Source organism: Astatotilapia calliptera, chromosome 7 (genome assembly GCF_964374335.1).
Source record: "Astatotilapia calliptera chromosome 7, fAstCal68.1, whole genome shotgun sequence".
Taxonomy (NCBI): domain Eukaryota; kingdom Metazoa; phylum Chordata; class Actinopteri; order Cichliformes; family Cichlidae; genus Astatotilapia; species Astatotilapia calliptera.
The window spans coordinates 33,243,505-33,264,880 of NC_137428.1; the positions used below are offsets into that span (position 1 = coordinate 33,243,505).

At 40.6% G+C, this 21,376-nt stretch overlaps 1 protein-coding gene across 5 annotated transcripts in view; it reads left to right on the top strand.

Annotated features, from left to right (window-relative positions):
• The window catches only part of rxraa (retinoid X receptor, alpha a), a 165,769-nt gene that overhangs the window by 113,300 nt on the left and 31,093 nt on the right, over positions 1-21,376 (top strand). For all 5 annotated transcript variants that reach the window (XM_080304436.1, XM_080304437.1, XM_080304438.1 and 2 more), the window contains one exon: positions 4,031-4,269. In XM_080304436.1, the coding sequence (XP_080160562.1) occupies positions 4,031-4,269 (239 nt within the window). The remainder of the gene's footprint in view (positions 1-4,030; positions 4,270-21,376) is intronic.

Below are 21,376 nucleotides of genomic sequence, written 5' to 3' on the forward strand. Positions count from 1 at the left end.
ATAGTTATGTTAAGCTATATAGTTTATGTCTTGCATAGTTCCACAACCATATCCATAATCACATACTGTGTGTGCTACCGTTGTATATAATGTATTATCTTACTTATTTTTTCATTGATTGTACTTATTTGTATTATGATATCTGTACCTGAGCTGAGGTAACGCAAAAAAAATCCCCGTCATGGATTCAATAAAGTCTTATCTTAATTTTTATTTTTGCTCTTACCTGCCCTGCCCTTTTTCAGTGATTGGCTTTACAGTCACTCTTATCTTTTGAACAGGTTTATTTCATATCTTGCATACAGTGCAAACAGCTGCCAGAGGTTGTTTTTCCAAGACTGCTCACGATGCATATTCCCATTTCCAGTTTAACAGGTTAAGATGGAATTGGCTATATGAAGAAACGCAGGCAGGAGTGGCAATGCTGCCCCCCCCCCCCCCTTTTTTTTTTCTCCACTTCTTTTTCCTTGATTAGTTGGGCTTAAAGTCAAAGTGTTGGTTGAAGATTTTACAGAGATTCTTTGAGTTGTATTTTTATAGTTAACTGATAACAGAAACTGGAATTTGAGATCTTGTTGTGTGAGCCGGGACTTTATCTCAAAGGAGAACTTGGCAAAGCTTAATTTAAACCTAAATGCACATGTCTTGTGTATGTACAGAGGAACCTTATTTCCATCTTGCTCCTTGCTTACTTTTCTTGTCCAGTCTAGTCATTTCTTTCCTTTCTTCTGTCATTCTTCTTGTTTTGTTTCTTCTTGATTCCCTTTCTCTCATTGGATCTTCCTTTCTGCTTTTTTTCTTCTTCTCCACTCTTCTGTCCTTACAACCATTATTTGTTTCCTTATCCTTTCTTTCCTTGTCTCCTCTACCCTAATTTTCTCTTCTGCTTTCCTCTCCGGGGAGGATTAGGACAGAGTCCTTTTCATCCTGCTGTAATCCTACACTGGCAACCCAACTCCAACAAGAGTAAACATACACACGCATACTGTACACTCAAACGCACACACAGATATTTCGCATTGAGAAATCTTTATGTTCTGGGAGCTTTGTCCAAACAAGACCATCCACATACAATCCAGTGTGACCACATGGTTCGCTGCTTGGTCATAAAGAGGGGGAACATTAGAGGGGAAAAGTGTTCTGCTTTGGATTTTCCTCTTCTCCAAAAGCTGTCGGAAGAAAGAGGGACATAAAGAATGAATGGGAGGGGAAAAAAGAGACATAACAGGCGGATCTACCTCCCAGCCTGTCTCTGTCATCCCCCCCTCTAGGTGGGGCCTTGCTGGGATTCTGTTTGCTGAGTCCCACTCTCCCCTACCCTCCACCCCCACTGAGAGCTACAATGGCAGATTGGCAACTCTAATACCGCCTCTCGTTTTATCTGCTTGAATTGAAACCCAGTTGAAGAAGGGTTATGGGAATTATTTTGGAGCTATGTGTGTGTGGGCACATATTTTTGGAGGAAAAAATCTAATCATACAGATAGAAGCTCAAGAAGTATCAGTCATGGGATCCAACACTGAAGTAACATAGCTAGATACAGAGCTGTTATTAGCCCCTTTTTTAACAAGTCTGTTTGTTTATTTTCCAAAGGATAGGGTGTTTCTGTGTGGGTGTGTGTGTGTGTGTCGTTTCTAACAGGAAGTTCTTTTGAGTCAAGCAAGATGTGCAGGAAGTATTTGGTTTGACTCAGCTGAAAACTGCACTGGTACTCAGTGCAGAGTGCTGCTAAAACCAGTGCTCCTGCAAATGTATTTTGTAGCATTTTTCTTTAAATGATTTGAGTTTGTATGGCTGTTACTTTGGCTACGTAGCAATAAAAAGGATGGGGAGAATTCCTAAAAGAAACTAAAGTTGCTAATCTCTGCCTTTAACTAGTTTAGCTATCTGCTTTTTTCCACTGTGCAGAAAATAGAGGAACCTGGTCACGTACAAAATGTGGGAGCGTGATAGACAAGCCACACTCCAACTCATTACATAACATGTGTCCATGCTCCCACTGCAGAGAGCAGACAGAGTGAACTTGCAGTGTCAAAATAGGACAGGGTATAAAGGAGGGTATTTAAGGACAACAGAGAAACTGATGTGAACCTCAGCTCTCTAATGCCAGCTATAAAAATGGATTGAGAAATTGTTGTAAATTAAAATACAAAAATGAGGGAATGTCTTTGGAGACACTGAGATATGTCACTATTATTATTATTATTATTGTTATTATTATTATTATTCATGGACATTTTTGCAACATTTAATTGTTCAGCATTTTGCTTGCAAAACTAATTATGTGAATCAGTTACTGATAAGTGTTACTTACTGAACTGCAGTGTTGAAAGTTGAGACAGGAGGTTTGTTATCAGTACACATACAACAAAGTTGCCAAAGTCTCAGTGACATAGCACAGCATATCAGTACTTCTTTGCTAATGTTCTCACCTGTCTCATATCTTCTGTGTTGACAGCTGATGGAAAGATGGAAAGCTCAGTCAAGATAAAGAGTAGCTCTGATGATTGGGGGGGGGCTGTGAGCGCAGATGAGCTTTTGTACACATGACCTTATCCTTATCATTCTGACTTCAGTCTCAGTCACTGCAGGATTCTCCTCAGCTGTGGTGCAAGGTCATGCTTGTCATTTTCCTGAGCCCACTACTACCCCATTCATAAGCTATATGCAATATAAATCCAGTGTATATCCCTGACCTCGTAGATGCCTCAAGGAAGGACTTCAGTTTACCAGAACGAAGCAGTCTGTGAGAGAGCAGCAGAACTGCTTTGTAAAGTTATACAGTCTTTTTAAGTGTTTACCACATCCATGGCCCCCCATATCCATAAGTCTCTACTGTGTTTTATTTCTTTTAATGTCACACTTGTTTCTTTCCTTTGTCTCATTGTATATCTACGTTTGCCTTTACTTCACGGTGTGCTCTGCTCTTTGTGTTAAGCATTATACACATAGCTGGGAACAGGATTGACTGTTAAAGAGAAGACCATAGACAGTTTAAAAGGGGTATCTTGCCACCAGGACATCACCTACTGGTTTGTGAAGTCCCACTTAAATCTGTGATTTCAGCTTTTTGGCATAGCCATCTTGGAAACCAGATGTAGTGACTTAGGGATGAATGAGATTGTGAAACTGTGCACTCGCTGGCTAATGATTTATGGTTGACAAATCATTAGCTAGCAAGCCTTTCCTGGATTATTCTCCTTTGTGACTCTTAGACGGACCACAGTTGAACAAATGGATTTAATCTTCTGTTCAGTTTGACCTGAGACTAGCAGGTGAGACTCATCAGGAAAGTGTTTAATGAAGTTGCAGATTAAGAAAGCCGAATGTCACTTTCCATACACTTCTAAGCAACCACAAGTCTTTTTTGGAACTACATGAGTTTAAGGCACTTTTACGCTGGCTTCACTTTTCAGACCTGGAAACTATGTCCATTTATGGTTGGTGCATTACTTGTAAGTTTCCCAGGATATGTTAATCCATCAAAAATGATGGTGGAGAAAAACAGCAGAGTAAAGAAAACCAACACCCGGTTCATGTACACAAGCTTTTCATGACATTCTGCCCATACCCACAACCGTTCAGCCGCTGACTTTGTGGTTTTTCCACTATTGGTGATTGTTGGATTTAATTGTCTTAAGTGTTTTTTGCTGAATTGTCCATTTTCCTGCACAGCACTCACATTAAAGAACTGCCTTCACACTTTACCAGATGTGCTAGCCTTGCGGTGCCAACGACCCTGGCTGGAAGAAACCAAGTGTGAGAGCGTTGTTTTGAAGAATTCTGAGTGTTTATTCAAAACTTAGTTATCAAAGTGGCTTTTTGGTCCAAATTGTGAAGCCTTGCATCAGGTTTTTCCTGTCTCATTTTGCTTTGAAAATCTTATGAAGGCAAACTCAAAAGACCTTATTATCATAAGAAAATATGACGGGATGGTAAGAATTACCCGTGTTTATTATCAGTGATTTTCTTTGCTCATTGGAATCGTCAAGATAAAATGTGTAATTTTTTTGTTTTTTTTCCTGAACAGATTCATCAGGCCAGGTGACCTCTTCGCCCTTGGGATCACCAACCTCCCACCGTGGAATGCACCCATCTCTACTCAGCCCAACGTCCATGGGGCCCTCAGGCCCTCTCCACTCTCCCATCAGTACGCTGAGCTCTCCAATGAATGGCCTGGCTTCACCCTTCTCTGTCATCAGCTCACCCATGGGCCCTCACTCCATGAACTCACCTGGCATGGGCTACGGTCCTAGCGTTAGCCCCCAGGTGAGGCCTGTTAAGAGACACTTTTAAAAGTTTACATTTTAAGGATGATTTTATAGAGATTAGTAAGCATACTGACAACAAGTTATCTGCTCACTTTCTGATAAACCAAAAGATATATTTCTTTGATACTCACAGCCATAGCTGTTGCTTGCACTTTCTAATACCTGAAATAGTTTAAACCTGGAACTCTCGTGGTTAGCCCAAAGGTTTCTCACCCCAACCGGTCGCAGCAGATGGCTGCCCCTCCCTGAGCCTGGTTCTGCCGGAGGTTTCTTCCTGTTAAAAGGGAGTTTTTCCTTGAATTTGGTCACAGAGAAGATGCTGGACTGAAGACCTCCTACTGATAGCTTTAATTGCTAGCAGAGTTCCATGAATGTCTGTAGTTTCTCATGTTTGTTTGCAAAAGCTTGCCAAATATTGGCCAAGCAGCAGTATTACTAAAAAAGTGCGAAAGAACGAGTTGTGAAGTTGTGCCAGCATGTTTCAAAACTTTTGGTTTGAAGGCAAATGGTCTTCGTTTCTGGTTTATGTCACACTTTTCAAAGTTTCAGTACAGCTTGGAGAGCTTGGACGGTGTTTGTAGACAGATCCATCACTTTCATTCAAATTATAGGCGAAAGCAATATGCAGGTCTTATCTTCCCAGCAACTTTTGATCAACCTTCAGCAACTTGCAAGTGGTCAGGGAGTGCTAAATTATCCCTCACAGTGAGCGGTTGCTAGGTGGTCACTGATCAGTCTGTAAGCCAGGTGCGACTGGGACCTTATTCACTACATCTTACACTGTCAGCAGGATTTTCACATCCAAAATGTCCAAAATGGTCAACAGGTGTGTGGTCTGCAAAATGTCAGTAGAACCACTGCAGGGACAGTGTGGTTTATTTTTGTATCAAAAGGAAAAAGTTTGGAGAACTTAGACTGCTGTCTATATGTTGTGTTTTAATAAAGAACTGACAGTTTTTTGCACTATAGATCTCTCATTATAGACCAAATTCTGATTTTCATTAGTTTTAATTACATTTTCATTTGAGGTTTGAGCGTCATGCACATCATGGGTTGCTTTTTTATTTTAGGCAAAGTACAATATTGCAAATTTACAACATTAATAGAATCAATTCCACCTGTTTCCTCATATAGATTTAAATATGATGTTACTCCAAAATGCATTAAGTTACTTTGTAATTTTATTATTGTGCGTTTTAACAAATGTTTTTTAAAGTTAGCTATTTTTGGAAGAAATGTGATGAAGGAAATTAAATATCCATTACCATATATCCAATATCCATAAAGTGGATTTCATATATTCTATAATTGTAATTCAAATTAAAAACAAAGAAATAAATGAGGAAAAAAGTGAGTTACTAGTAGCTGGTTGTTTTGTTGGGGCCAACAAGAGGCACTTACAAAAGGCAAAAATTTAAGTTAATGACCCTTCTACCTTTTACAACTCTTAATTCTTCTATATAGATATTGTTGACCAAAAGTTTTGCTACTGTCCATTTTTAACGAGGGGCAAAAGCAGATCTCTGTAAATGTGAGGTGTGCACTGTATTTATTACACAAGATCAAGAAAAAAAGCCTCGTAGCAAGAAGCTGTAGTGTGTTTAGGGCAAAATGAACACCCATTAATGCTACATTTTTCATACTGTAAGAAACCAGAAAGCCTTCATCCTAGGTTTCATGAGGTTTTCTCTGTGCTCCCTTTCAGATCACAGAGAAGTGCAGCTGCCCTAAGCCAACCAGAAAAACCATTTACGTATATCGTGTCTTGCAAATTGCAGTCACATGTTTCAAAAGTGCAAATTACAGTCAAAACTTGCACACTCACACATATATGCACACATATCATTTTCGTAAGCCAGGCCCCAGCAGACAGAGACCCTGCTCTGACCCTGTGGCACAGTTAATCAAGTCCTATTCAACTGGGATTCCACACTAGTTTAGCTCTGTCACTCTTACTTCTATATCTGAGGCATATTTTTTCCCTGCCATATCTTACTCTCGTCTCTTTCTATTCATCCATCCTTTTTCTTTGGCTGTCCACTTTCCCAGTCTTGTTCTATCCTTGTCTATGTCACAACATCTCCATTTTCTCCCTTTGTCTCTGTCATTTTTGTTCCATCAATAAGCTTTGGTTTCTTTGCTATTAAATGCATACACGCAAACAATTGAGACATCAAAGCATACAGTGGCCCAGTTTCAGTTTGGTGCCATATCTAAAATTGAAATAGTTTCCCCCCAAAATGTGGTTGCTGCCCTTCTTTATGTTTGTTGATTTTTTATTTATTTTTTTTGGATGGGCTCTCCTCGCTATTGTTGAGCTTATCTGTGTCTTCTTAGTGAAAGTGTCCCACATGTAATGGAGTTTAGAGTGGATTAGGAGCACTTTGTGAAAGCAGCCAAAATCTTTCATTGCTAGAAAGCCCCTCGTCCTTCTCCCTACCCTCTCCTTCTTATTCCTGGGCACTTTATGATTCCAACACTTTCATCTGCACTGCCATTTCTGTCCTGGAGGGGTATTCTTTATTTGCAGGTGAAATTTTTAGTTAGCAAAACACTTTGGTGGGTTCAGCTGAACCTGCAATGTTTTTCACTGATTTACATTGTGATGATAGTGAGGCACACGTGTGGGGGTGGAGAGCTGATATTAGACTATGGTGGATTTTTAATTTGTCCAATAGTGGGACAGGAGACTTGAGAAAGCTGAATGACACTGAGGACCACACAACAACCAACTGAGCAGAGAAACAAAAACGGCTAGTTAGCAGTTAGCTCAATTATAAACCAATCAGATGCCTGAAAAATTAAAAGTAAATCATGAAATATACTGAAGCAACTGTCAGTGTACCAGGTTGTGGGGAAAAACTGCTCTGTCTCAATGAATCTTTTACACGTGCTTTAGTGTTTTGATATAACTTTTTAGGTGTACACATTAATCTTAAAAATATGTTTACATTATGGCATTCATGAAAAATATCCTGTGGTGTCAGCATACTGGGGTATTTTTGTACCGCCTCACAGCCAATCCCACCATTTTTAGTAGCTGTGTCAAGAACCAGTAACAACTGATTCAGTTAGTGCCAACTGTTTTAATACTGTACTTACAGTAATTATAGCTGGTTTAGTATTTACAGTGCTGTAGTGGTTCATTTGTTGAAACAGTTGATGTGAGGGCAAATGCGTCCAACAAACCGAAGGTTACCGTACTGGTGCGATTTAATTGTTTCTTTATTATTCAAAAAATAATGAAAATACATTTTTTGTAATGTTAAAATATCTTTAGATAACAAGAAAAAATATCATTTTGGCTGACTTTTTTGATTAGTCTGTCTAAGAGAAGCAGTATACACACAAGTATTATGCTTAACTTAAGGTGTATCTGCATACTATCATTATATTGCAAAGCTTTAAAAAAAAATTCTCATTTCATTAATGCTAAAGAATAAAGAAAGGAAAAACAAAAATGTTATTGTTGACACCTGTGTTTTACATATTTCGAATGCCACCCAAACCCAAACTGTACAGTTGGTCTTGTAAACGGTTAACTATGAGTGATTCCATAACCGAGATTGTTGAGGCTTCTTGCTGCTGCTCAGCAAAGGTGGGGAACAGTGGTTTGATTTGAAAGTGCAGTGGCTTAGAGCATAAAGATGGTGGCACTGCCCTGTGGTCGTGAGGCGCGGCACATCTGATAAGACGTGATTTGAGTCAGACGGCATATGCCACTTAGACTTAACACTCGGCTGACTTGCTTTTGTCAGGAGCAGTTAACTGGAACGAGGTCACAGCTCAGCCTTTTTCACTACTTAACCGCCCAGACCAGTGTGAGACCCTGCCTAAGCTAACGGCTCACAATGCACAGGCGTGGACACACACCAAACTGCATATACTGTACTTTCTTTCTAATGATCATACATGCATATGTAGTATTATAAAATACAATAATCACAAGAATACCTTATTTGACCATCAGCTGCACTCAGCAGCATCTTCCAGTAGAAAGATTACATTTATAGATGGACATGCACGGTCAGGTGGTAATCGTGCTTACCTACTTTGCCCTAAAAGCTATATATTTTTCAATAAAAAACAGTGTATAAATGAAAAGCAGCAAGGTTTAACTATCCTCTACATCAAAGGTTTAATTGAAAACATGATGAAAGCTTGGGAGAAGATGAACAAAAGTCCTATTCATACAGGAGTCTCACATCCTCAGAAAAAAGCTAACCACATGTAAAGAGAGAGACAGTCCTTTATTATCAGCCAGTTCTTACATCTTGAACAACAGTACTTCCCCTTCAGCTCTGTCCCGAGCATCCAGACACAATGACATACTGCGGTTATGTTCTTTCTCTGTGAAGAGGACCATGCATTGTCAGCAAACATACTATACATAAAAGATATTGTGTGTTATTTGAAGCGCATACTTTGTCTTTTATTTCGTGGTTTTGCCAGGGTTGTCAACTCATATTTTCTGGAGTTCTATGAAGGGAGAGGTTGCAAGACATCTTTTGAGCTATATGCTCTGGGTGTGTTGGCAAACCGTAGTCGTGCTTCTTAGTATCAAACTCATCAGTGGTTATGTCTGTAGGCTTGAACTTACTGAGAAGACAGACCGTCCCCCGATCACAGACACCGCAACTACCCAAACACATGGAAGGGATTATAGTGGTTGGAACACAGTTCACACTTGCAGTGACAATGAGGAGAATTGTCTGGCTGTTGGGAAAAAGGGGTTCTTTATCATAGAACCATGGCTGGCTACCATTTTCCAGACGCAGTCTGTACCCCTCTGGGTTCTGTCCTCCCACTGAAACCTCGCAGCAAATCCTAAACCAACAACAGACCAGTGTCTCACAGTAAGGCTTTCAAAATACACATTAAGCTCGACTGTTTCTGGACTCAACAACACAAATGTGAAAAAGGTGTAAATGTTTTACAAGAAATGGAACACGCGTTTAATAAATTATAAATGAGCGGCGGCCGTGATGTCATGTGCCACTTTTCAGTACATCGTGTTTAGGCGTTTGTGTTGCTAGGAGCCTGAAACACAGCACATTCAAGTGAAAGAGAGAGAGAGGTGGACCTTAGCCCCTTTCTCTGTGGGAGTAATAAAGGTCCCTTCCACTGCTGTGGTCTTTGATGGACTTTGCATGACATCATGGCTCCATGGCTGTAGAAAAGAACTGTGTGTAAGGTCTTAGGGGAGCAATCAAGGCTCTCTAACGCCAATCAAAGCTTAGATGTGTTAAGGAAAACTTTGAAACCAATTTAGCGCTCACTTTTTCCCATAGCACTATAAAGGTAAAGATGCAGTGCAGTTCTGACGGAATTAAAGCAAATGATTAATACATTGTGTTGATGGGGAGAATGCAGATTTTATAGAAAATAGTTCGACAAAGAGTTACGTTAAAGCCCCTCTCCTTTGTTTGCTTTTTATTAGTGATCTTATTTTTGTTATTTTTTCCATAACTTTTTATTTTACAAGGCTTCAATAGCTGATGGATTGTGTGATAAAGCTTGGGCCTGTGTGTGTTCTGCTTGTGTTGTGCCACACAGGAGTTGGGCCATTTAGGAGGTAGGAGCTATAAGGGATTGAAATGCTAACGTTAGGCTTAAGTTTCACGGTGCAGCCTCATAGTGCAGGCTCTAGACATTGTTGTTTGAATGCCTTGAGGGCACACTTTTATTTTAAAGCTTGAAATAATCCCTTCAGGGCTTTAATTGCATCTGCTGGTGTGATATTACAGCAACTCAATGCAGCCTGTGGACAGACATGTACGCTGTGGTATGTCTGTGAAGTGTAATGACACTTTCTGTATGACTAATTCTACTTTTGTCACTGCCCAGGCGCCTGTAAAACTTGAAGTCATGCACAGATATTAGTCATTTTATATTTATAAACTCTTTACAGTCCTATAATAAATTATTTTCTTCAGCATTCATAACTAAAAATGAAAGATGTGTTACACAAAGAAGGCAAGGCTGACATTTTCTATGAAAAGAGTGTTGAAACAGATTAGTTTAATCTTGCAAATGTCAGATGTTCAGTATCAAACCTCATTCTGGCAGAATTGGTGTTGATCACCCAACATCTTGTTTAGGATTAGGGAGCTAATCAGTCGGAAACAGTCATCAATAAAGTACTTGTTTACTTGTTGTCGGCCATGGAAAGTAAAAGGGAATCCAGTTGCCTGACACTAATACTATTACCCAAGTAAAAGACTCATCATTTAAAAGCAGTTGGATTTGTCATCACATTATCCGCCAAATGGTGGAAAATGGAAATGTAACTAAATGACTTGCAAAACACTGCTAAATTCATTGGTGGTTTTACACTGAAATGGTCTTTAAATTGCTGCCAGATTATGTGTTATTTGATAAAAGACATATAATTTTATTTTAATTTTATTTATTTTATTTTATTTATTTGATAAAAGACATATAATTTTGTTCATTTTTATGGTGCACGGTAGGAAACATCTAAAAAGCTACACTGATAACATAATCACTAGAGCATTAATCTCTGGACTGGTGCCTGTCTTGAAAGCAAAAATATGTCTTTATCCATCTCGAAGTGAAATGTAAGATAGTGACCCATCTTTACAACAAAGAGGACATGCCAGTGTACAGTTTTTGAAATAGTTTCTCACAAAGAGTGTGATATGGGAATACTGAATGGCAGACAACTCAAGTGCAAGTGCAGCACATTATTCATACATTTTCTGTAGACATGCATCAGTTGCAATTTTCTTGCCAGATTTTGATAATAAATCTGATAATTTGATAATTCAATAATTTTGAAGTCTGGCCTGCTGACTAGATTAGGGAAAAAAATCCAAAATACATTCAAACTTGTGCCCCCATTTCCTGTTTTTTTTTTTTTTTATTTGATGTCACAACAGTCATTTTAATATTGCAACAAAGAGAACAGCTCAAATAAATCATTAAAAGACTTTGTAGTCACCTACGTTTATTTTCAGTGCTATCAAAATGAGGAAATAGGAAATGATATATTGTTAGATAATTGGCTGTTGGCATTCGCAGTTTACCTAATTCAATTTGTGTTTAATTTTTTGTCCTTTGCACGACATATTTCCATCTAGCACAGATATTGCAGTTGTTGTGACATATTTTCCTATATTTAGTTACATTTCTGGACAAGTGCATGTCAAGCTATGACGGATTAGCACAGAATCTTTATCTAAGATTAATCAGCCCATCGCAGCCTGTCAAATACATATGATTGTAGTTGCTGGGTGATCATTTAGTGCATCTCTAATTTTCAATAGTCAGACAGTATTACAGCATGTAGCTCATTTTATCAGTTAGAAATACATGTTTATTCAAAGGTTGCAAAAACTGAGGTTTTTTTTGTTTTTGTTTTCTTTGTTGTTGTTTTTTTCCCTTGGAATAAGACAATTTTATCATTGGCCATTATAAATGTATATATGCAGAGTATTTGCATTCTAGGTCACACACTAATCAAAAAATAATAATTCAAGTTTTATGCTGCATATATCTTCTGAATTCCATGCAAACTCAATCAAATTGATTATTAATTAAAATAATTATTGAAACTAAATTCTGGTGGCTCTGATTAAAACATCGTTGGGTGGCACCAACAATTTCTCTATGCAGGAAACACCCTGGCTTTTGCTGTATGCTCATCAACACCCACGCAAAGCCAGAACGACACACTTACACATGTACATGGAGACCAAATGATAATGCACGCTTGTGCTTGCATGTAACTCCAGAAATTCATATATCCACATAGACACATAGATCCACTCATGCCGTGAACCCACCCCAGTATGTGCAAAAACTCCAATAGATTCCAAAAACACTTAGACAAAATCCATGCCCAGCAGTGCCATTCTGAGGTGAGACAACAGCTGCAAGTTACTGTGTGTATTCCAGCTTCACTGCTGCAAGGCTCACTGCTTCCACAGCACTGATAGGCTTAATATCCTCTTTTTTTCACTGCAACAAAAGTTTCTGTCAAAACACGCACACACACACACACACATAAGCTGGCAGTGCTTGCGATGATTCATTTTATCTGCTATGGCACAGCATGGTGCGAGTGTTAGAAACCTCCAAGCTGTCTGGAATAATGTCTGCTTCTGCTAAATTCTACTGGGAGAGAGTAGGGAGAGCGTTTTAATAGAGCTTAGTGACAATAATCACGGAGCTATTTTACAAAAAGACATACTTAGGAAGGATTTATATTTTGTAACCAAAGGCTTTATTTAATGGTTGATAAATAATGTATGTATTCACTTAATAAGCTATTAAAATACATAAATTATGGCCACGTTGTGATCCCATGTGTAAGTGAGGGATCCTTTTTTTATTTTTCATTGATTCCTTTCGTTCACTGAGACTTTTGAGGGAGACTTAATTATTCACTGTTATGCTAAAAGCCTCCATAAATACAAGGTTTCCACATGCAATCACCAAGGCTTCAGCTAAGTAAGCAGTTCAAAAAATAGTCACATTATTGTTTCCTGTTATAACGTTTTGTTCTTTTTGAAATAGGCCAATGCAGTGACTATGTAGGGGTGAATATAATGGTAACACGGTGCTTTTTAATTACTGTGTATTTAGAAAGCTTAATGTAAGTACAATGTAAGTACACATTATGTACTGCAGTCTGTAGAAGCATAAAGTATACAGACATTTTTCCATTACATAGGCCAAAAAATGTCTTTTTGACAGTAATTCTGAGAGTGCTGGATGTAATCATGATGGTCATACAGTGTATACTGTAATAGCTAGAATTTGCCTTTCCTTCCTGTTTCCTCATCCTGAGCATGACTCATGTAATTTGCTGTTACATGACAGGACCTATTCGCAGAGGATCTCAGAGTTCATCCACAAATGACTGCATGAGCTGTGCTGTGCATGTGTCCGTTGATTAGTTTTTGTTATGTGAGCTGTTTGCGTTCAAAAAAAGTGTCTTTAAGATCTCTCATAAGTTATCTAACTGTGGCTAAAGCCCACAGGCTACAGAAGAGGGGTCCATCACCACATCCTCCCTGTGTGAAACCTGATACCCCGTCTCTGTTGATGCATGTCAAGATAGCACTCACACACACAACACAGCGATGAGAGGAAAGTTCTCACTCATTCCACCCATGCTTTGCACGAGTCCCAAGATAAGTGTTCTTTTAGAAGGAAGTGATTGTCACAATGTGTCAGAGGTGAAAGGGGACTCGGGGTTATCATTAGGCTAGATCATTACCTGATCCCCTGTCCTCACCTCTCAGTCGACAGCTGGTTAGACTTCATCTCGTGTCAACAGCAGATTTGTATCAGGTCCACTCACACTTCCTTGCTTTTACATTCTAGCTGCAGATAGTTTCAGTTTCATGCCTTAAAGCAGAAATAAATTAAAGTTACAAAAATTAATAATTCTTAAGCAAAGCACAGTAGAGGGAGCGGAACAAGTGTCAGGAGTGTGATCGGAAACAGTGGGTTGTGAAGTAGAACATTCAGTTCGTGGTCATGTTGTGCCGCTCTTTAATGGAAAACCTTATGAAGAAATTCTATAAGGGCGTTTTTGAAAAGACCCAGTGAAGATAACTTTCTCTGTATTAACAAAGGTGCCCTTGAACAGCAAAGTAACTGAAGTTCCACATGAGGATTGTGCATTAAGGAGTGGTGCATGAGGATTTGATGTCTCCTTTTGAAGTATCTTTACGAGCAAACTCTGTGCTCTGACTCTCTGAATCGAGCTAAGCTCATCTTAAGCACAGGCCTCTACTGTCTCTACTCTTCTTTCTCTTTTGTCCTGTGTTCGCTCAGGGGACGCTCCTTTCTTTAGATTTCCACCGCCATGTATTGTCATAGAATATTAATAGTTCACAGGGGCTGTTCAGCTGCCAAGAATATTCTGTTATTTCTGTTAAAATGAATTATGAGTAATGTGAGCTGCACTAATACACTTTTTTTTTTCTCTTCATCGTTATTTTGTTGAACTATTGTTTTTTTTTCTTTATGGTTTCAATAATAAAATATTATAATTTATTGTATTGTCATTTATCTTTTTGTAGTATATTTAGTTTTTGAGATCACTGGTTCATGATTGGATTTTTTGTACTTTGTAACTGGAGTATATATTGGTGTAATAAAGGCCATGATGTACTGTTTTTGGCTGCTGTCACATAGTAAAACTTTGGTTTCGCTTAAAAATGAACTGATTGCAGTTTTATTGGCCAATTCCAATTTTTATTTTCAAAATAAAATGAATTATTAAACTACAATTTGTACTGATTTATGTAACAAAGCAAATGTCAGGTGCTTAAATCATTTTCCAGTGCGTTTATTCCTTTAACCTATAACAGGGCAGGTGCTTCATTGTCAAATCTTTTCTATTTCTCACTTGTTTCTAAATTTGTGCTTTCATCCTTTGTTCTTACCACATACTTTAGGTTGCTGGCTTGTGTCTCACTTTGAGCTCTGGATAGCTTTAGTTTTAGCCACTTTTCCTTTGTAGTTTCTTTAAAATGCACAGGGGATGATCGGGTATGTGGTTTGTTGGTTTGAGCGTTTTTGTGGTGGTGTGCCATAGATTACTTTGGGTAACTTCCACACTAACATGATAGTGTGTGGCTATAAGTGTGTGTGTGAGATTTACCTGCACCATTGTGTGCATGTTTTGCACCCACAAAATGGACCAGTTCATAAGTGTCCATACTGGAGGCTAACTGGTCGGAAATCGTCCCATGTTGGTCCCCGGAGAATCGATTGGTGCACCTCTAGTTTGTTTGTTTTTTCTTCACTGTAATGAACCACACATATGTGTTGCTATCATGACCCAACATAAAAAAACACTTGTTTGGCACAATGTGTCATAGTGTTTTTGTAATTCCAAACCAAAGTAACACTTATAAATAACTTTTTACGTGCTGTTTTTTATATATTTCCATGCAGCCACTGATACTTTCTGTCGCTTTTCCATTCATATTTGTAGAACTATTAATTCATCACCTTTAGCCTAATGTTTGAATGTTACAGCAGAATGCTGGAGCCAGCAGGTGGCACAGAACATATAATCATGCATATCAGTTCAGTGCAGAATCTGACACCCTCAAGCAGACACAGACCCCCACTGTACTGGATGTATCACTGGAATGCCCTCCACAACATGTTATGTAACACCTGCAGAGAGAGAAAAAACGTGTAATTTAGTTAGACCATTTCAGGTCTCTTTTGTTTTGTACATTGTTCTGCAGGGAATCGTGTGTTACGTTGAAAAGTCTTGGATTTTAAATGACCCTCGTCTGTTTTAAGCTTTCTTGTCCTTAAAGTGTCTCTTTGGTGTCTAAAGAGAGGCTTGTTAGTGGGGTTTCCCTGAGCTGTACACACAACTGGCATACCTCCCTGCAATGGTTCACATACGTGTGTGTGCTGTAAGGGCGGGTGCATATATTCTATTTCCAGAACTAGTCCTGAGCCACTTTAATCTCCCTGCCTTGTCTCCATCGCCATGGGCAGAAGGAAAAGAAAAGTCCCCCCCTAGCCTGCCCACCCCACTGTTGGGGAGCAGTGTTGCTGAGATTGAGTTGCAGGTTCACTGAAAATAGATTGTAAGAGGGAAGAATCTTTTCTGTCAGGGAGAAAGAGGGTTTGATAGAGACTGTCTCAGTCAGGAAGACAGCTCTGTTAGTGCTGCACTCCAGGGGAAAGGACTAGACTCAGGCGTTTAACTGAGGTAAGACCTCATGATGTGGGTTTGTGCATGCATGTGGATAAACTTGCATAGATGTGGGTGTGTTCACGTGCTGCCAAAGCGATGCAGGTATATCCCTGTATCCTTTTTGTCCTGCAAATTTGAGGCTATATCCAAACTAATCTTTTCTATTTATTTTTTTCTTTCTCACAGTTACCACTAGCATCAACACTAGGTCTTTGTTTTAGGACCCCTTAAACCATGGTGTTCCACAGACTGTGTGACAGGCCCCCTGGTGGGGCATTGAACCTCAGTGGGGAGTTGGGTTTTTGGCTTGCTTGGATAACCAGGGGAACGATATGAAAAGAAGTTCATCTGAATGAATATCATCTAATGATGGAAAACAAACGGGATGTTTTTCTTTTAAATCCAGTTTTGAAGATATTTATTTTAGTAAGATTCTGCAAGGATTGGTGGGACTGGTGTTGCAAACTTTTTTGGGGGGGTATTTGAAAGTTTGATAAGCTCTGCTATAAGTAGATACACAATGAACACTGACTTTTTTTTTTAGCTTGAAAACCAGATGCAAAAATTATACCAACTTTTTCTGGCTGATTGCATCTTGTAAGCCACTGCATATCCTTAATTGATTCGTCACGCTCCTATCACGTGGCCTTATACTGGAAGAAAACAATGACATCAGCTTTGACTCCCAGGAGTTGATTCAGATATTGAATTGCATGCATTGCTGACCTTTAGTGTCCCTTGAAATTCTGCATTGTATTGTGTTTTTCTACAATGTTTCCTTTTTAACCTTTATTTGATGTCTAAAGTACTATAAGAAACTGTGCAGGATGGTAACCTTTTTTTTCCAACTGAGGCTGTCTGTGTGTGCCTCTGTATGCGTGTGTTTGTTTGTGTGCATGGCTCAGGCCAGTGGTGAGTGCCAGGGTGTAAACTAAACATTTCCTTATGGTGAAAGGAGGTTTAGCCTTTTTAACTCACTCATCCCTCCCTCCCAAGTTAATCCATCATTCACACAGCCAAACATTCTAACTTATGTAAGCTATAATTTTGAAATTCAACTCAGTTTCCCAAGTTCCCATGACACCCCATATGTCATGCTGAATTCTCTGGAAATATGTGTAAAATGATGCAGGAGACATCTAGTATTTCCTATTTGATGTGATGGCAAATCACCATGGGCTTGAATATTTCTCTCAATGGAAGCATGGTGTATTGTAGCTTCCAGCAATATGTATGTATTTGGCACAGCTAACATTTTTTTTCAGCATTAAAGAGGGATCAGATTTTAGGGTGTGTAATCTGTTGAAGGTGACATGCCACAGTGGCTTGTATACAGTTTGTGTGCAGTGCAGGTAGTATCTTGGCCGTGTGTACTTGCAATTTGAGTATGTAGTTATTTACATATTTACATATAAGCTGCATATAAAAGTCTTTTTGTATGCATATCTTATCTGCCTTATCTTTATGATACATGATCTGTAAAAATACATAGAGAAATAAAAATAAATTAAACTGATATATTGTCCATGGTTCTAGAGGAGCTTTGTTCCTTGACTTTCTTTTCTTATGAAACATGCTGATGAGTTCAAATATGGGAACTCTGGACTGGAGGGTTGTTGGAGCTTGACCCTTCACTAAAATTCAGTATATCTCAGCTACAGCTCCTTTGATTTTCAGCCCGTCTGTTTCTTTTAAGTTTTCAGTATGATTTTGCTTTTAACAATATGTGGATCAAAAATCCATTTGGTGCTCACCGGGACACACGTGTGTATCCAATAAATGTGATTTTGCAAAAAATCACTTAAAACATTTCTTCTCTTTTTTTTTTTCCTGAAAGTTTTTAAGTCTACCACCTTTACTCGTGTATTCTGAATAAAAACAGAATAATACCCATTTTAATTTCAAGGCATTTTTAGCTAATATTCTAATTAGTTTCATGTATAATCTAAGTGATATTTCTATGAATTGTAGCAATGTAAACCTGAGATTCTGTAATTCCCAGTTATAAAGATATTCCACAGCTACAACTGTAGTTGTGTAACCACTTACCAACATGCATATTAACTCAGTGGCTGTTTGGAATTATAAGATGGCGCCGGTGAGGTCGGCTGCCGTCACGACTGCTCCGACCACTTTTTCTTTGTCTTTGTTTTTTAAGTTAGTTTTCAGCGTTTCTAAATCGGCAAAATCATCACCATTGGGTACATTAGGTATGACAGTGACACTCTTGTTTCTATTGGTATACAATGTACTCACAATTCGAAGTTTTTAACTCCGGATCCGAGCTGGCCGAGTGAGATCTCGAGGGAGAACAAAGGGAAGCGGCGGCGGCCTAGAGGGAAGCGAGCCGGCGTCAGGAACAGGCTGAGAGCTCGTGCACACCGCACACCTCTGCCTAGCATCCTGCTCGCCAACGTCCAGTCACTGGAGAACAAGCTTGACGACCTCAGGGCCAGGATAAAGTTCCAGAGAGACATTCGGGACTGCAATCTCCTCTGCTTCACCGAGACATGGCTGAACCCAGCGGTGCCGGACCACGCCATCCAGCCGGCCGAGTTGTTCTCGGTTCACCGCATGGACAGGACACGGGACTCGGGGAAGTCAAGGGGAGGCGGCGTGTGTTTAATGGTGAACAACAACTGGTGCAACAGTGCAAACGTTGTTCCTCTCACACGCTCCTGCACACCAAATCTGGAACTACTGTCCATCATGTGTCGTCCTTTTTATCTACCTCGGGAATTTACATCGGTCATTGTAAGTGCCGTTTATATTCCACCACAAGCGGACACGGTCACCGCCTTATGCGAGCTGCATGAGGCACTCACACAGCACCAGACACAACACCGGGACGCTGCGCTTATTGTGACGGGGGACTTTAATAGCGCCAACCTCAAACGCGCAGCGCCGAACTTTTATCAACACATCACCTGCCCCACCAGGGGTGAAAGGACACTGGACCACTGCTACACTACGGTCAAGGACGGCTACAAGGCACAATCCCGCCCCCCGTTTGGCAAATCTGATCACGCCGCCATCTTCCTCATGCCAAAATACAAACAAAGGCTGAAACAGGAAGTTCCGGTTCAGAGGAAGGTTGCGCGCTGGACGGATCAATCGGTGGCCGCGTTACAGGACGCACTCGATGACGCAGACTGGGGCATGTTCAGAAACAGCTCCGATGATGATGTCAACGTGTTTACGGAAGCGGTTGTGGGATTCATCGGGAAACTAGCGGATGATACCGTGGAGACAAAGACTATCACAACGTTTCCCAACCAGAAGCCGTGGGTGGATAAAACCATCCGCGACGCTCTGAGATCCCGCACCGCTGCCTACAACACGGGACTCATGACGGGGGACATGGACCCGTACAAAGCCGCGTCATATAACGTGCGGAGGGCGGTGAAAGAGGCGAAGCAGCGCTACGGGAGGAAACTAGAGTCACAACTCCAACAGAGTGACTCTAGGAGCCTGTGGCGGGGACTAAGGACAATAACGGACTATAAAGCACCAACAACCGGTATGACGAACGCGGCCATGACTCTGGCAGACGAGCTGAACACTTTCTATGCTCGCTTCGAGGCTGCAGCTAAGGTCTCCAACAATGCTAGTGTTAGCGGCGCTAACGGCTGCAGACAGGAAGATACTGCCAGCACCGGAAACGTGCTCGTCATCTCCGAGCATGAAGTAAGGAGAGCCTTCAAGAGAGTGAACACCAGGAAAGCAGCAGGACCAGACGGCATCCCAGGTCGTATCCTCAGAGACTGCGCATACCAGCTAGCTCCTGTGTTCACTGAGATATTCAACATCTCTCTATCTCAGTCGGTGATCCCCACATGCTTCAAAGAGTCCATCATTGTTCCCGTCCCGAAGAAACCCCACCCTGCTTCTCTCAATGACTATCGCCCTGTAGCCCTCACCTCAGTAGTGATGAAGTGCTTTGAACGCCTGGTCAGAGACTTCATCATTTCTTCACTACCAGACACACTGGACCCACTACAGTTCGCTTACCGTCCAAATCGTTCCACAGACGATGCCATCTCTCATCTCCTCCACACATCACTCACTCACTTGGACACTAGAAGGGGGAATTATGTTAAAATGCTCTTCATAGACTACAGCTCTGCATTTAACACCATAATTCCCTCCACACTCACCACCAAGCTGGAGCATCTGGGACTCAGCTCATCTATGTGTCAGTGGATCTCCAACTGGCAGACCACAGGCAGTAAGGATGGGCGGACATGTCTCAGCCTCCACCACTCTCAGCACTGGAGCCCCCCAGGGGTGTGTTCTGAGCCCCCTGCTGTACTCTTTGTACACATATGACTGTGTGGCCACTACCAGCTCCACCACCATCATCAAGTTTGCTGACGACACCGTCGTGGTGGGCCTGATCTCTGATAACAACGAGACGGCCTACCTGAAGGAGATTAGGAATCTGGAGAACTGGTGCCAGAGGAACAACCTCCTTCTAAACGTCAGTAAGACAAAGGAGCTGATAGTGGACTTCAGCACTAAGCAGGAGAGGAACTACCAGACCCCCGTCATCAACGAGTGCCCAGTGGAGAGAGTGGACAGCTTCAAATACCTCGGAGTTCACATCACGCAGGACCTGTCATGGTCCTGTCACATCAACACTGTGGTGAAAAAGGCCCGACAGCGTCTCTACCACCTCAGACGCTTGAGAGACTTCCAACTGCCCTCCAAGGTGCTCAGGAACTTTTACTCGTGCACCATAGAGAGCATCCTGACGGGAAACATCTTAACCTGGTTCGGGAACAGCACCATGCAGGACAGACGAGCTCTAGAGAGGGTTGTGCGGTCAGCTGAGCGCACCATCCGCTCCGAGCTGCCTGACCTGCACTCAATCTACAGCAGGCGGTGCTGGACCAAGGCCAGGAAGATCGTGAAGGACCTCAGCCATCCCAACAACAGACTGTTCTCTCTGTTGAGGTCAGGAAAGCGATTCCGCTCCCTGAAGACCAACACAGAGAGACTGAGGAGGAGCTTCTTCCCGCAGGCGATACGGTCTCTCAATCACACCACCACACAGTACTGACCCACATATACAGTTCTTACACACACACTGGACTTTCTGGACTTTGGTTTTGCACAACACTGGTCACTATATTCTTCATTTCCGGTTAATACTTGTACAGCTGCTGTTATTGTGTATATATTTATTTATATTTAGATTTCTTCATACATTCTTATATAGTTCTATATTGTGTATTTTGTTGTACAGTTATTTTATTTTCAACTTTAATTTATATATTTTATCTTATTCTTCCCAGTTAAATTTTCCCTTCATTCTAATTTGTGTTGTACAGTTATTTCATTTTTAACCTTAATTTATATTTTATTCCTTCCTAGTTAAATTTACCCTTTTTAATTTTTC